The sequence below is a fragment of the Dendrobates tinctorius genome, unplaced genomic scaffold, assembly GCF_039654945.1.
Source record: "Dendrobates tinctorius isolate UK_male_01 unplaced genomic scaffold, ASM3965494v1 ptg000003l, whole genome shotgun sequence".
Lineage (NCBI taxonomy): Eukaryota > Metazoa > Chordata > Amphibia > Anura > Dendrobatidae > Dendrobates > Dendrobates tinctorius.
In genome coordinates, this window is record NW_027361671.1 from 51,371,436 (window position 1) to 51,388,716 (window position 17,281).

At 46.0% G+C, this 17,281-nt stretch overlaps 1 protein-coding gene across 7 annotated transcripts in view; it reads left to right on the forward strand.

Moving 5' to 3' along the window:
- YTHDC2 (YTH N6-methyladenosine RNA binding protein C2) overlaps window positions 1-17,071 on the forward strand; it is a 226,407-nt gene extending 209,336 nt beyond the window's left edge. For all 7 annotated transcript variants that reach the window (XM_073552136.1, XM_073552137.1, XM_073552138.1 and 4 more), the window contains exons 30-31: window positions 7,158-7,271; window positions 16,640-17,071. In XM_073552136.1, the coding sequence (XP_073408237.1) occupies window positions 7,158-7,238 (81 nt within the window). In that variant the 3' untranslated portion in view covers window positions 7,239-7,271; window positions 16,640-17,071. The remainder of the gene's footprint in view (window positions 1-7,157; window positions 7,272-16,639) is intronic.
- The last annotated feature ends 210 nt before the right edge of the window (window positions 17,072-17,281 follow it).

Sequence of the window (17,281 nt, forward strand, 5' to 3'; positions counted from 1 at the left end):
ATACATCAGTAACCATTCACACATCTAGCAAGTAATGTCTATACTAGCGCGTAGTCAAACGGCCATGCGGTCCTTTTATAGCCATGCGCTGCCGGGACCTTCCAGATCTCTGAGATGGACAAATCAGATCAGGGGAAGGACCTGAGCACGTGACTCCCGAGCTCCAATGGGAGATCGTCTCATGAGCATGCTCAGTGGAGCGGCAGTCTCAGGAATGACTTGTTGAAAAGCAGTATGTGAGGCTCTGGACTTCTGCTGTGTAGCTACAGGAATCCGACGCCTAACACCATATGACATTCTCCCAAAACTCTTCTGGATAATCCAAATGCTCTCTAGCAAACTCCAGACGGGCCCGGACATGTATTGGCTTCAGCAGGGGGACACGACTGGCACTGCAGTCCCTTGCTGCGTAGTTTGTGACTGATGGTAGCCTTTGCTACGGTGGTCCCAGCTCTATGCAGGCCATTCACTAGGTCCCCCTGTGTGGTTCTGGGATTTTTGCTCACCATTCTTGTGATCATTTTTACCTCACAGGGTAAGATCTTGCGTGGAGCCCCAGAACGAGGGAGATTATCAGTGGTCTTGTATGTCTTCCATTTTCTTATTATTGCTCCTGCAGTTGATTTCATCACACCAAGCTGCTTGCCTATTGCAGTTTCAGTCTTCCCAGCCTGGTGCAGGGCTACAATTTTGTTTCTGGTGTCCTTCGACAGCTCTTTGGCCTTCATCATAGTGGAGTTTGGAGTGTGACTGTTTGAGGTTGTGGACAGGTGTCTTTTATACTGATAAGTTCAAACAGCCATTACTACAGGTAATGAGAGGACAGAGGAGCCTCTTAGGGCCCCGTCACACATAGCGACTCACCAGCGATCCCGACAACAATATGACCTTGTCAGGATCACTGGTGTGTGCTGCTACATGATCGCTGGTGAGCTGCCAAACAGGCAGCTTCACCAGCGATCAGCGACAGGAGGGTAACAAGCGACGCACGTCGCTTAGTTACCCACTGTGTACCTTAGTTACCAGCGCGCTGGTGCAGGGAGCTGGTAACCAAGGTACACATGGGGTTTCTAAGCAGCGTGCAGCACTTAGAAACCCGATGTGTACCTTGGTTACCAGCTCCCTGCACCAGCGCGCTGGTAACTAAGGTCCACATCGAGTTTCTAAGTGCTGCACGCCGCTTAGTAACCCGACGTTTACCTTAGTTACCAGCGCGCTGATCGCTGGTCTCCCGCCTGTCACACGCAGCATGTGACAGGCGGGAGGCCAGCGATCAAAAAAATGTCCTCGCCATTCCAGGACGATCAGCGATAACCGGCAGGGGGGCCGGTCGCTGGTAAGTGTCACACACAGCGATCTCGCTGTTGCGTCACAAAACTTGTGACTCAGCAGCGATCTCGCTAGCGAGATCGCTATGTGTGACGGAGGCTTTAAAAAAGAAGTTGTTACAGGTCTGTGAGAACCAGAAATCTTGCATGCTTTTAGGTGACCAAATACTTATTTTCCACCATAATCTGCAAAATAAATCTTGCCCAATCAAGACAAGGTGATTTTCTGGATTTGTTTTCTCATTTTGACTCTCATAGTTGTGGTCTACCTATGATGTCAATTACAGGCCTCTCTCATCATTTTAAGTGGGAGAACTGTAGGCTGCATAAAGACTTTTTTTCCCCACTATATATAATGAATACAGCACAAGTTAGTTTTGCTTGAGCTGGCCAGCTCTTGGGAATGCATTGTTTGAAATGTATTTCACTGTTTAGTACAGTTGCTTATAAATTTTACATGGAAATCGAGTAATATCAGTCATATAGATATAAATATACAATAATACATTTAAAAATAGTTAAAAGCAAAAATAATACTGTTCCCTAAGGAGACTAAAAAAATAATAAAAAAAGAAGTTGTAATGCTTAACAAGACAACTTATTTTATTTCTCTCACATCAGTTTAATTTAAAGAGGATATATATATATATTTTTTTTTATTTTTCATCAACATTGTGAAGATATTATTCTGTAAAGTTTAGCTCCTAATTTTCCCTTTAACCAAGGGGTGTTAGCAGAAATTTGTCTCTGGGGTCAGTTACTTTATTCCCTGCATGGTGTTGCCCAATCAAAGAAAAAAAAAAAGCACATCTCCGCAAATAAGCTTAGACCCGGCTTTTTTTCTATGAGACATGTAAGGGTATGTGCACACGCTGTGGATTCTGCTGCAGATCCGCAGTGGATTTGGCCCTGCGGATCCGCAGGAGTTCCGCAGACGTTGTACAGTACAATGGGATTTCAAATCCGCAGTGCATATGCTGCGGATTTTCTGCGGTTTTAAATCCGCAGCATGTCAATTCTTTCTGCGAATTCCGCAGTAGTTTGACACCTGTTCCATTGTCCAGGTGTCAATCCGCTGGGGAAAACCGCTTGCAAATCCACAGGAAAACCGCAGGTCACTTTACCTGCGGTTTTACCTGCAAATCTGCGCGGAAAAATCCACAGGTGAATCCGCAGCGTGTGCACTCACCCTTATAGCACAGTCCTTCTCTCCTCCTTGGTCTGTGCAACTACTGTGTAGAGTAGAGAAAGAAGCACCCACATAGAAATCTGCACATCCATCGGAAATTAAGAAAGTAGACAAATGTATTTGAAGACAACGTAATCCAAAAACATATAAAAACAATTAAAAGCTGCAAAAGACTCAACCCTTTGGTCCAAGAACTGTTTGGGCCAAGAGACTCATCAAATACAGAGTAAGGCCTCCTTCACATGTCTGTATAAAACACGTATGTAAAAAACGGGTAATGGTGCCATCAGTGTGTCCGTTTTTACTATCAGTATGTCATCATTTTACGGTATGAATAAAGAAATAAATGATAAAGCTTCACATATGCTTTGGAATGTTGAACACGGGCAGCACTGATGCCATCAGTGAGCTGTACTTGTTTTTCACGGACCCATAGACTTGTATTGGCCCTTGTTATCTGTGCTGCTGGGAAAAAACAGATATGTCTCCTTGTATTTTGCACGGACATGCGGTCCTTTTAAAAACACGGACATGTGCAAAGCACCATAAGTTATAATGGGTACGCGTGGGATCCGTGAAAATAAAAAATACTGGAAACTCAGACATGTGAAGGAGCAATACAAAAATCATAGAATGTAATGATAAGTTAATAAGTAACAATAAAGTATGAAGTACAAGTCTAAATAAGTATATTAAAAATAGTCATGAAAGCACTGTTATAAAAAATGTCTCTAATAAATATTCTTATGCAATAATTGTTAAGTGAAAAAGTTAATATGTGTTAAGCATTAAAAACCAGTATTGGTGGGAGGTTAACCCAAGCGACTTGTCATTCTAAGACAGCTTCATCAGGGGTATATCAAGTAACCTATTGCTGCCTGCAAATAAATTATTGTAGGTTCATCCCCCCATGTCTAGCATTGGTGCAGAAATACATAGACACAAGAGAAAATGGAATACATACTTAAGTATAGCAATTGACTTACCCCATATATTCAAGTAATCTCCAAACAAGAGGAAATAGCGTAAATACGCCAAAACGGGTGTAATATATTAAGGTAATATCTTACTGTGAGATATGGGAAAACGATATCTACTTGATATCGTTTTCCTATCTGATGGAATCCCGTTACATTCAGTTTAGCCCAGAAATGCTTGATCCAAACTGAGCCCCCAGGCCATAAAAGGGAAGTGAAATACACCTTAGTCAATGGAACCTCATTATTCACTGAAGGCACTTCCTTGGAGAGAGCAGATCAATGTTTTTATTTAATTAGCTCCAGCAACAATGCCTTTGTACCTCTCTCCAGAGGGGACCGAAAAGCATAGACCCTGTGTCCCCAGCAGTTATCACAGGGGTGTGAATTCTTGTGCAGTACCAGCCAAACTGGGTTCCTTTGTCTGATTCAAACTACTAGCCCATAACAGGCAGCCACCCCTAGCACTCTGTGTTATTGAGTTACCAAGCATAGCTACCAGGAATTAAATAAAGTAGCCATATTTGGTCTCCCTGCACAGATAAAATCCAGCAGAACCTAGTGGCGCTACTGTCGTCTTATTTGGACCTTCGTGCGAAAAGTTATGGGCCATCCACAGTTCTACCTGGAAAATCATGTCAGATATGGGAGGAGGGAGGCGGCCCAGCCCAGGGGTGGGCGCAGCATGTGGGAGGGAGCAGCCTAGGGGATAATAAGCAGCTCCTCACACTTACAGTACCACAAGTTATTGCCGCACCTAACATTGCAGCTGAATACGGAAAAGACGTCTCAAGCGCTTGTACTCCAGATGGAGATTTGTGAATGTACAAATACCCCTGCTACCCCATCAAACATGGAGAAAAGTGGCTTACACAGATGAAATGAAAATAAAGGTGCAAATAGAAGTTGGCTTATGTGCAAAGTGCATACAAGTAGCACTGACCTGCAAGAATAAGAAAAAGTACACAGATAATACCGTAAGTGCCAGCCTGAAATCAGCTGAAAATTGCTAGTGCATACTGCTGCAAAATAAACGCGAACCCAGCACTCTGTCTCTGATAAGTCCAACTGTTACGGTCAAATAGTAGCTCCAGAGGGCGGGATAAGTAGTGTCCACTTAATGATCCGCCGGTGATGCTTGTTGCTCGGGGCGAGTCAGCTTGTAGTGCAGTTTGCTGCATAACTTATTTGAACTTTTTAAACTGTTAGGCTATGTGCACTTGTGCGAATTTTTTGCGGAAATTTACGCGGCAACTCCGCAACTTCCTGCCTCGGGAAATAAGTGAAAAATCTGCATGCTGATTGACAGGTTGGCCACACTCGTCAAACATAGTGTTTGACTAGTGTGACCAACTTTTTACTATTGAGGCTGCCTATGCAGCTTCAGTAGTAAAAAGATATAATGGTAAAAATAATAAAAAAATAAAAAATCTATTCTCACCTTCCGGTGACCGCTGCAGCCTTCCCATTCCTCGTGATGCTCCCGGTCCCAGCGATGCCTTGCGACAATGACCTCTGATGACGTGCGGTCTCGTGAGACCGCTACGTCATCATAGGTCATTGTCGCACAAGCCATCACTGGGAAAGGGAGCTGCTGGGAGCATCATTGAGGCTTGGGGATGCCGGAAGGTGATAATGTCAACGATTTTTTATTTTAATTGTTTTTTTACCAGGAATATGGTAACCCGGGCCTGGAGGACAGTCTCCTCTCCTCCAGACCCTGGGTACCATCTGCACATTTTCCGCAAAAAGAATGAGCCTGCTGTGTATTTTTCCGCGAGGCGATTTAGCCGTGGAAAAATACGCAGCATTAGCACAGCATGTGTGGAATGCCATTGAATTCAATGGCTTGCTTATTTTATGTGTTTTTGTGGCGAAAAAACGCGGCAAAAACGCATAAAATCTGTGAAAAATCCTAGCCTAACAGGCAAGAAGGTAGCAAGTTACTTGTGGAAGTTGCAGCAGAAGTGCTGATATTAGGGTGGTGGTGCTGGAATCACTGTTGTAAGGATAACAAACGAGCGATCACATATAGATATAGACGTGTGAAGAAGAAAAAGTCCAATGACCTAAAATGAAAGGAAATTAGTCTATATTTAATGGTGAACATAAGATCTAATAAATCAATGCATTTACATAAAGATAAATATAATAAAATAATCTAAAAAAGAACATTTGTAAGAAATCAAGAAAAAAATTGCTAAATAATAACAAATACTTGTATGTAAAAATAACAGACAGAAGAAGGGCGTATGATGTGCAAAAAAGGTGTCTATAGTGGGTATATTAATTTGCAAAATAACTCCATTCCAGACCATTTAATTCTCATATACTGTATATGTGAACGATAGGCACACAAGTTGGAACAAAAGATTATAATACAAAATCGGTGAACACAAAATATAATATATAAAACAAAATGAACAAAATAAAAAGGTCTATGTAAAGCCCAGTCACAAAATGCAACATTTCAGCAGAGCGAGAATGTAATCGGCGGATGAGTCAAATAGAAGAAGCACAGGCTGTGATGAAAAAGACATAAGTAAACAGTTGTTTACAGTCAAGCAAGCTATTTTTTTTTGTGTATATTCTTATAGAAAAGAAGGGACTTTTAAAGCACAATCCACCAAAAAATCCTGGGCTGGCATAAAGGTAGTTAGCAAAAGAAGTCCATAGGGGGTTCGCTCCGAGTAATGGACATCTGCCATGTTTGGATAGGCAAATACTTGCAGTACGATATTATCTATAATATATTACAACTGTTTTGGTCCTCTTGTTTGGGGATTGATTGAATCTCTGTAGACTATGAAGACTGTGAGAAACAAATGTTAAGGTATCAGAAATTTACTTTTCTTGTTCGTCTCATTGGGGACACAGAACGTTGGGACATCCTAAAGTAGTCTTTATGGTGGCAGACAATTAAATATTATACCGTTGCGACTTAGTCTTCTGCCGTAACTCAATCAGTAGTCTGGGCTACTGCCACCTGCAGTGTCTTCCCACCAAATCTTGCATCTGCCGAGGTAAAAGGGTGCACTGTGTAAAACGTATAAACCTATGCCCTAGTAGCTGCTTTATAAATCTGCAAAACCAATGAAGACTTAGAGAAACAGAATTTAAGGTGAGTGCTAAAAGTACTTTTTTCACATATTTACTATTTTTTTTTGTACTAATGCTATACATGGAGAATTAACCTTAATTATTTGCAGGTATAATTAGGAGGCAATAGGTTACTTGATATTACCCCGAGGAGGCAGTCTTTAAATGGCGGTACACTTGGGGTAACTTCCCCCATACCGGCATTTGTATGCATATCACATAATCTTTCTGACCAGATATTAATGACATATCGTCAAGATATCTTAGTCCCAGAGAACCCCTTTAAAAAATATATGTTTGGACTGACAAAATAGGAAATGTCAAAGCAAAATTCAAAAAAACTCTTAATGGTATAAATTGTATACATTTATACAAATGTCAAAAATATTGTTGTACACTTTCATTGAGTCATTTTTACACATTATAAAGATCATCCACTTATTACAGATCCAGCTGTAGTTCTCTGTTTTGCACAAAACACTGATTTCAGGGATTGTCCTCTCTGTGCTGTCTGTGACACCTCTTACACCTCTTGTGCAAGTTTCATTTTATTCTTAATTTTAGGAACTGGAGCCTCAGGTTGGAGAACAGCTGCTGCTTCAGTGGGACAGAGTCCTGCTGGGTGATCGAAGTGTGTCTCACTGATGGGATTCCCGTCTAATGTGCCATTTTATTTCAGTGAGTATGTTCCCATAATGCGCCCCTTGTTGACCACCAGTTTCAGATGCCTATGGTTTATGATTTTTAATGTTTAGGTTGCACACATACACACTTCTCCTGGGTTGGTTATAAATCGTGGGCTGAGACTGGTGTAAAAATGCAACAACATTTTGTAACATTCTCAGCAGTTTTATGCCAAAAAACTGTTTGATGAATTGGAGCCATTTAACAGTATAGAGGTCACCAAGCTATATAAAAAAGAACACACAAAAGCTGGTATTAAACCCTTTTCTCCTTCGCCTCATTGGGGGACACAGGTACTGTGGCGTATGCTACTGCCGCCAGGAGGCTGACACTAAGTGGATGAAAAAAAGGTTAACTCCTCCTCCGCAGTATACACCCTCGCCTCTATTGCAGGCGGAATCAGTTCTTGCTTAGTGTCCTAAGAGGCACACACGTCTGGTCTCTTTCCCAGACTTTATTGTTTTTTCTACTTTCCATGAAGATGAAAAAGGGGCAACGGACCCTATTGAAAGGGTCCGATTCCCCCAAACCAACAACGGGCGAGCACGTGCGAGTTTCGCCTCCACGTATCCTTTCCTGCGACGTGGGACATGTCTGGTCTTTTTTTGTCCCACAGTTTTTTGTTTTTTTCTACTTTCCATGAAGATGAGACAGGGGCAACGGACCCTATTGAAAAGGTCCGATTTCCCCAAACCAGCAACGGGCGAGCAAGTGCGAGTGTCGCCTCCACGAATCCTTTCCCGCGACGCGGGACATGATGCAGACTCGCCCTGACCACCCTAAGGTATCGAAACCCTAGGCTGTACAGAGGCCTACGAATAGTCTGTGCGGCGCCCACTGCACCACCAAGGATAGACTCTGGTGCTGCAAGGCGGCGGACGGTCCCTCTCCTCATCCCTTGGAGGGAAAGATGGAGCTAGGGTGCCTGCACCGTCCTTGATTTGGATGCAGCCCCCCTTCCCCCCCTAGCCTGAGGATCAGCTGGAGCTCCAGGGATGAGGTGCTGAAGGAGGTGGGCTGGGAGGGCTCCTGAAACCCCCAGGTTCGGCATTCCTCTGGGCGGCAGTAGCAGTTCGGGCGCCAGCATGCGCCCCCACGGCGCTAATGCTCAGCAGAGCATATCCTTACCAGGCCTTGGTTCCCGGTGCTCCCATCCCAGTGTCCGGGCGGGCGCCGTAAATTTAGTCCCCGGCTTCTGCCGGTACTAGGCCGCAGGTGGAAGTCCCGCCCCCGTGATGTGCTTACTTCCGGCGGACCCGCCCCCAGACGGGTGCCGAAAAATTTAGACCCCGGCTTCAGCCGGCGTTAGGCCTCGAGCGGAAGCTCGGCCCATAAGACGTCACTAGCGGTGCCTTCTCTCTGCAGAGCCGCCCACACGCCGAGGCGCACCTTTTGGAAAAGCGTGCAGCGGTTAGGCAGACTGGACGCCTAAAGGAGATTCAGGACTGGGCACAGGATTGGGGTAAGTGCTACCCCTGAAGGAGAGGGCCACCCTCTGTTTTTTTGCCAGAGCCTAAGCAGTGGAACCCTGCAGGCATATCACCTAGCAGGGTCACCATGCCCAGAGCAGCTAAAACGTACACGTTTGCTATATGCTGCATGTACCTCCTGCCGGTCCGCCTTCCCACAGGAAAAATCTGTGTAATCTGCGAGTCCAAAGTGCCCAGGAGCCCTCCCCTGCCACCGCCCAGATTGGGCTCTGCCTCTGTCACAGTCTACGGCATTACGAGAGCAATCGAGTCCCTTCAAGCCCCAGTTAGGGGCAGGGATAGTGGCTCGCCTGTCTTAGAGGGGTCCTCCACCTCACAGGAGCCTCCGGCCTGCAGGGGCCGCTCTCTCACTAGGCAGACGCGGGAGAATCAAACCCATACAGCGTCTCCCGATCCGTCCGCTGCCTCGGCATCCGTGAGCTCTGCCTCTCGTTCGCCCTCGCCAGTAGTCGATGACGAGAATTGGGATTACGACTCGGATGAGTCCCTTGACTTAATTACTCTGAGTTGCCAGGAAACAATGAACAGCCTTATCGAGGCCGTCAACCAGACCCTGAGGATTGACAAATAAATCCACCCTGGCCTCAGGGCACAGGGTGTCATTTAAGTGGGCAAGCAGCCTCATAGAGTAATTGCCGCTCACCCAGAGTGACGACATAGAGAAAATGCTTGACGTTTGAGGTGGGTGGAATCCCTAGCGGTAGATCCACCTGTGTTGCGCTTGGCCGCTAAAACCCTGTTGTCCATACCTAACGGTTCCGCTATTAAGGATCCCACCGACTGTCTCATAGTGGGCCTGGCTCGCTCAGTATATGAGGCGTCTGGTTCAGCACTTTCTCCCTCGTTCGCGGCAACTTGGGAGTTAAGGCCATGGGCTCTGGGTCTGAATCATTATACAGAGCCTTACAGGGTATGGACCTGCCTGTGAAGATAACAGATAATGTTAAATTAGGAGGACTTGGCGTGCAGATTTAACCGCCAAGAAGTCACTATCTTTTTGGCCTTGTCAGAGGGGTGCCATTGGCCATTCTAGGCAGAGCGTGGCTATATTCTCCTGTTTGGTGAAAGGTTGGACAAGCTTATTTCTGACCCCACAGGGGGGCAGAAACAGTTTTCTCCCTCAGATAGAGGGTTAAGCAACTTTTTTCGTCACCTGATTCAGACACGGTTTTGGTCCTTTCGCAACCCCAGGGGAGCTTCAGCAACCTACTCCAGTTGCAGGTTGCCCCAACTAGGACTCATCAAGTCTCATATGGAGCCAACCCATTGAGGAGAATGCGATACCAACATCCCCAGATCAAGGGGATCTAGATCCCGAGAATCTTCGGCCTAATAGCGCGAGGCAAGTGCCGGGCGACACCAGCAGAGTAGGCGGTCGCCTACTCTGGCCTCACCATGTTTAGCTCTCCTTCCTGCACAACACATGGGTAATGGAGCTGGTATCCTCGGGGTACAAGTTAGACTGTGTCAAACAGCCCCCATCGAGTTGCTCCGGAAACACGGTGCTGTCATCCCTGGGCTGAAAAGCGAAAGAGGTCAGGGTTTCTATTCCGACCTGTTCACGGTCTCCAAAGGAACAGGGCTATCAAACCCATTCTGGTCCTTAAACTTCAGCACGGTCCCGGATGGAGTTTTTTCACTTGGTCTTAGCGGCTATAGAACATGGAGGAGGTTTTCTAGCGACATCCAAAACGCGTACCTGTACGTCCTCATTGTCTCCACATCAGAAAGTTCTACGCCTCGCTATCAGCGGCCTATGTTTTCAGTTCGCAGCTCTCCCCTTCGGGCTAGCTACTGCCCCCGGAGTGTCCACAGGGGTCAAGGCGGTCGTCATGGCCATTCTGCACTCCCGTGGCATAGTCGTCTTGCCTTGTTTAGACGACCTTTTTGATCAAGGGCCCCTCATATCGAGCATGCGAGGAGAGCATGAAAACATCACACTAGATACTCTTGTGGCTTAAGGTGGTTGGTCAACCTGGAGAGATCATTCCCGGTCCCAGTTCGAAGGAGTTCCTTTTTAAGGATGATCTTCAGCACCTCCCGAGGGTTGGTGATCCTTCCTCAAGACGAGGCCCTAGCTCTTCGGCAAGGAGTCCAGATACTTCGCCAGCCAGTCCTTCATACCTTTCGTCTTTACATGAGGGTCGTAAAGAAGAGGGTGGCAGCAATGGGAGCAATTCCAGTTGTCCAACTCCATCCTCACCCCCTGCAGTACGCCCTCTTGTCCTTATGGGACAAGAACCTGTTCTTACTCGACCACCAGTGCCGGTTGCCCAGGTAGGTAAGACAGGCACTTGGATGGAGGACAGTCAGTTCCTCCTGTCTTCAGGGGAAATCCTTCTCCCCGGACCAGGGGTTGGTGGTCACAACCGACGCCGGTTTCCTCGGCTACGGAGCAGTCTTTCTCATCGTGAGGGACGATGGTCACCGCAGGCGGCATGTATCTCAATCAACTTGTTAGAAATTCAAGCAGCCCGGCTGGCTCCTCAACTTTTTTCAGCATCCTCTAGCAGGCCGCCCCCTTCCGGATTCAGGCGGACAATGCCACGGCAGTGGCTAGCATAAATCACCAGGGAAGCATCCGCAGCAGAGCAGCCAGGTACGAAGAGAGGCACATCCCTCACTGGGCCGAGGGGAATCACTCGGTGATCGGCCGTCCACAGAGAGCTGGGCGGCAGGCTTCTTCAGCCGGCAGGGTCTTGTGCCAGGGAATGGTCACTACTCCCCGAGGTCTTTTTCGGTAAGTATCCAGATGTTGGGGATCGCCGGACGTGGAACGGACGGTTTCCGGGGTAGGCGCCAGGGTGGTCCTGTTGGTCGCCTCGGTCCCAGGACCCGCAGGCAAGCGTCGGGAATGCGTTGGTTCTGCCATGGAACCAGTATTCGCCTCCCATACCTATTTTCCCCGCTGCTGCTATTCCCAAGGATCATCAAGAGGATCAAGGCAGAAGGAGGTTCCAGTGACGCCTCTGGCCCCAGATTGGCCTCGGCGGGCGTAGTGCGCAAACCTGGTGCAGCTACTCGCTGACATTCCCTGGCGACTGCCAGGTCGCCCAGACCTACCTTCTCAGGTCACGAGCTACCACCCGAATCCAGGGGCCCTAGGTTTGACGGCTTAGCCGTTGAATCTTGGTTTCTGGCCCAGGCTGGGTTCGGACGCGATGTGGTCACTACAATGGTTAGTGCCCAGAAGCCCGCCTCAGTACATATTTTCCACCACACCTGGAGGATTGTCACTTCATGGTATTAGGACCACGGTCGTTCTCCATTGGGATTCTTTATTCCCAACATTTTGGTGTTTTTCTTTTTTCCCAGTCCGGCATGGACTCGGGGTTAGCTCCAAGTTCCCTTAGGAGACTAGTGTCTGCCTTATTCGTCCTGTTTCAGCGCAGAATCACTACCAATCTGCAGGTATGGACCTTCAACCAGGGGGGTCTCACACTTGGTACCCCTCTATAGGACCCCTCGGGACAACTGGGACCTTAACCTGGTCCTAGGCGTTTACAGGAAACTACATCCAAGCCACTACAATTGGCATCTTTGACATACCTCCCCTGGAAGGTGATGTTCCTCGTGGTAATAACATCAATCAGGCGGGTCCCGGGGCTGGCAGCTCGATTTTGCCGAGCTCCGTTCTGAGGCCAGCTCCCCCTTTTTCTGCGGAAGGTTGTTTCCTCATTTCGTCTTAATGAGGATATTGCCTTGCCCTCCTTTTTTTTTTTTTTCCCCCGGCACCAGAATACCGGGTGGAAAAGGCTCTGCATGCGTTAGACCTGGGGAGAACTCCCAGGAGGTACGTGTCATGGACGGCATCCTTTCGTCAGACAGACACGCGGTTCATGCTCCCTGAAGGCCGCAGGAAGGGACTTGCTGCCTCAGGAGCGATAATTCAGGAATCCTACCACACCAGAGGCGCAGCTATGCCAGTCAAGATCAGAGAGCACTCAACTCAAACAGTGGGTGCCTCGCGGGTTTTTGCGGCACCAGGCATCAGCGGAGCAGGTAGGCAAGGCAGCAGCCTGCCACATTCTCCAAACATTACAAATGTCCATACGCTGGCTTCAGCACATGCAGCCTGGGTAAAAAGATTCTCCTAGCAGTGGCGCACCCTTACACAGTAGGTGCGTGTAGTTTGGACCAGTGAATTAACTCCCACCCAGGGACTGCTTTGGGACGTCCCACAGTACCTGTGTCCCCCAATGAGGCGAAGGAGAAACAGGGATTTTTGTGATAAACTCACCGTAAAATCCTTTTCTCCGAGATGCTCATTGGGGGACACAGTACCCACCCTGTTAGCCAATTGGTTCCTTTTTTGCTTATTAATAGTTATTTATGATACCAGGTGGGTTTTGTAGACATATTGTTACCTACATTGAGGCTGATTTTGTATTGTAGATCTCCTACTGCTTTTGTACCGAACTGATTCCGCCTGCAGTCGAGGCAAGGGTGTATACTGCGGAGGAGGAGCTAACCTTTTTTTCAACCACTTAGTGTCAGCCTCCTGGCAGCAGTAGCATACACCACAGTACCTGTGTCCCCCAATGAGCATCTCGGAGAAAAGGATTTTACGGTGAGTTTATCACAAAAATCCCTGTTTCAGATATGTTCTTCTCAGAAGATATGTCACCAATAGGGAGGGAATTGCCTCTCGTATTTAAGAGGGCCTTTCACTAAATTTTTCATTATGAACTGGATACACAATGTAATAATGGCTGTGTGAGATGTATGACAAACAGCCAAGGTCTCTTGGTCTAACCTCCTATGAGTCAGTGTTGGATGAGAGGGCCAGTAGAGCTTAAAGCCCCCGTCACACATAGCGATTTTGCTAGCGAGATCGCTGCTGAGTCACAAGTTTTGTGACGCAACAGCGATCTCACCAGTGAGATCGCTGTGTGTGACACCAGCGACCGGCCCCCTTGCCGGGTATAGCTGATCGTCCTGAAATGGCCAGGACATTTTTTTGATCGCTGGTCTCACCCTGGCCAGCACGCATCGCTGCGTGTGGCAGGTGGGAGACCAGCGATCAGCGAACTGGCGCTGGTAACTAAGGTACACATCGGGTTTCTACGTGGCATGCAGCGCTTAGAAACGCGATGTGTACCTTAGTTACCAGCGTGCTGGTGCAGGGAGCTGGTAACCAAGGTACACATTGGGTTTCTAAGTGCTGCGCGCAGCTTAGAAACCCGACGTGTACCTTGGTTACCAGCTCCCTGCACCAGCACGCTGGTAACTAAGGTACACAGTGGGTAACTAAGTGACGTGTGTCGCTTGTTAACCTCCTGTCGCTGGTGCTGATTGCTGGTGAAGCTGCCTGTTTGACAGCTCACCAGCGATCATGTAGCGACACACCAGCGATCCTGACAAGGTCATATCGTTGTCGGGATCGCTAGTGCGTCGCTATGTGTGACGGTCCCTAACTGTGTCAGTGAATAAAATCCACTTTGGACTTAACTTTTTTTTTTAACAGACCCTATTCACTGTGACATAGCTAAACTCAGCTGCACTGTCCCTCATCGCACACTGACTCAGTGAAAACTCTGATTTATTTATTTATTTTACTCATTTATATAGCGCCATTAATTCCACAGCGCTATACAGACATTATTGGCACTGTCCCCCATGGGGCTTACAATCTAAGTTCCCTTTCTTGTCCCTATATGTCTTTGGAGTGTGAGGTGAAACCGGAGAACACGGAGGAAACCTACACAAACATGAGAACATACAAACTCCTTGCAGATGTTATCCTTGGTGGAATTTGAACCCAGGACCCCAGTGCTGCAAGGCTGCAGTGCTAACCACTGAGCCACCGTGCTGCCCCACATCCACTAGTCCAAAGTGCACCCCAGAATTCAGGGAAGCTTATCCTCTACTTTTGCATACAATCAAAGCCTTTGAGTGGATTACTCGGTCTCTAGTCAGCTTTTCTTATCTAAGGTGTTTGCTGTCATTAGTGCAAACCGTTATTGTATGTTTCCAGTGAATATGAAGGATGCATATATTATACCTTAAGGGCTGCCGGAAAGGTTAAATTTTTTTGCTTGGTTGATATGTTCCCCAGAGTAATGATTAAGTTTACAAATACATTTCTCAAATTAATTGCACACAGAGGGCGTTCTGATCATGTGAGGAACATCAAGAATAAACAGTGCAGCTCCTACTGAATAGGAGCTGAACTGTAGTACCCAGCGATTGGCGCTGTCATCCTACTTTTTACATGCAGCTGCCAGCAAAGGTTGTGGAAGTTGATCATTAGGGTGATGGGTGTCAACACCAAATGATCAGATATTGTTGACCTATATTAAGGATAGGTCATCTTTATCACAATACTGGACAACTCCATTAAGCCCAGATTTTTTCATCCTTGAGAGCAAGTTTTAAAGCCACAGTTTTAAAACCAATTATATTGCTTTCTGGCAAGAATATGCAGCCCCCGTAGCAGCATCTGGCAGGACGCTATTGGCACAATCTTTACAGGCTTTCATCAAGTAATTAATACAGGAACACAAGTCTTGTTATTAGTATTGACAAATCAATCTACAACATGAGCCTTTATCCAGATAGTCTCGAAAAGGCTTTATTCCTCAATTATAGCTTCCATTGACAGCTGAAATGACAGGAACAACATCCTCATGGGGAAATGAACAGATTTTCCTCCAGTCTGTTCACAGTAATGATCTTTTTACATGTCCCCTGACATTTCTAGGTGTGTGAAATCAATAGGTAGAGATGAGAGGCTAGTGTTGTGCTTTAACCCCCTCCATGGCTGTTTTTTTTTCTTACTACTTTTTATGCTTTTTCAATTACGTTTCTTCATTAGAATATTTAAGTAATTTAGTCAAAGTGTAAGGTGGCCATTATTTGCTTCTATGGTAATCCATGTGTACTAGTACCAATATGTATGCACAATTTGTCAAGCTGTGCTTATGTTTCATCAGATCAATAAAGCTTTGTTACCATAAAAACAATTTTCATAGCTATTCATTTTTGTATTAGAAGCTATAGTTTTAGCTGATGGACATTAAAGGGGTTGTCTGGTTTTAGGCTGCAAGTCTGTAGTCACTTTGTGACTGCAGACTTTTGAATCCTTACAACGCGCACACTGTGAGGATTCTCCAATGCCGCTGCAGGAAGCGGGCGATCATGTGACCACCAGTATGCAGTTTGCATACTTCTGACCGCATTTGACTAGACATGTGCAGCCTCGATCAGTACACTTGCATTAAGCAAGGCTGCCACGTCCAGTACGCACGTGACCACATGTTGGCAAATTGCATAATTGCAGTCACGCACCCGCCGCTCCCATCGAATCTACACAGTGCTCAATGCATGTAATGTGAAGTTTCAAAAGTCTGCAGTCCCATAGAGCAGAGTTCCCCAACTCCAGTCCTCAAGGCCCACCAACAGGTCATGTTTTCAGGATTTCCCTTGTATTGTACAGATGATGCAATTATCACTTGGGCAATACTAAGGAAATCCTGAAAACATGACCTGTTGGTGGGCCTTGAGGACTGGAGTTGGGGAACCCTGCCATAGAGTGACTGCATACTTGTGCTTTAAGGCCGGATAACCCCTTTAAGAGAACATTAGTAGCAAATTGCCCACATCTTGTGTCGATTAACTAACTTATTTAATTCTATTTTAAATTCTACAATTATCAGGAGGGTTTGGAAAGAATATTTGTGCAAGACTCTTTCCACTATTGTCAGCAGCACATCTCCTCAAGTTCAAATGTGCATAATAATACGTTGGGGCAGTCAACGCCCAGTGTAAAAGGCGTTAGATTTGTCATTTAACAATGAAGAGCCATAGAAATGAAAGCTTTTCTTGTGTTCATTGCTTAAGTAACCCATTCTCTTTTCCTCTTTTGAACAGGTTTGATATCCAGAAATGGCACTGAATATTTGGAATTACACCATTTTTAGAAAAGATATCTGTGGTTTCTGTTAATTGCACGTAATTGTTTACAGGCATCTCATTTCTAGAAGGCTGACGTCATCAGAATGTTTATGAAGAGCGCACTGGACCAAAACAGGATTGATATAATATAGTTCTAGTGAATCATAATTGGAGATGTAGTTATACGTTATGAATGGTATCCCAGCCAGGGTTTCAGAATAAAATACACTTTAATGGTTTTTACGTTTGTAAAGCAAATTGCACTGAACAAAATATTCAATGTTTATTATTTACTTTTTTTTATTGAATATTATGGAGGATATTATCGCAGAAGTCAAGGGAAGTCTGTTGTATTCAACCTTTGTTTTAAGAGGTATTCCTATTTTATTAAAGAGGTTATGCACTAAATGGTCAAACTCTTTTTGAATAAAGTAGTCTCCCTTATAAAATAAAAATAACAATCACCTTTCATACTGGCACAGCTATGTTGGTGCCAGGTCTCCTGGGGCTCAGCTGGCGCTTTTGAGCTGTGGCCCACTCCAAACATCGGACAAATCCTTTTAATAATAGCATATTGCAAGGATGTGCCCTCTCACTTTTTGGACTCTGTTGAATGAA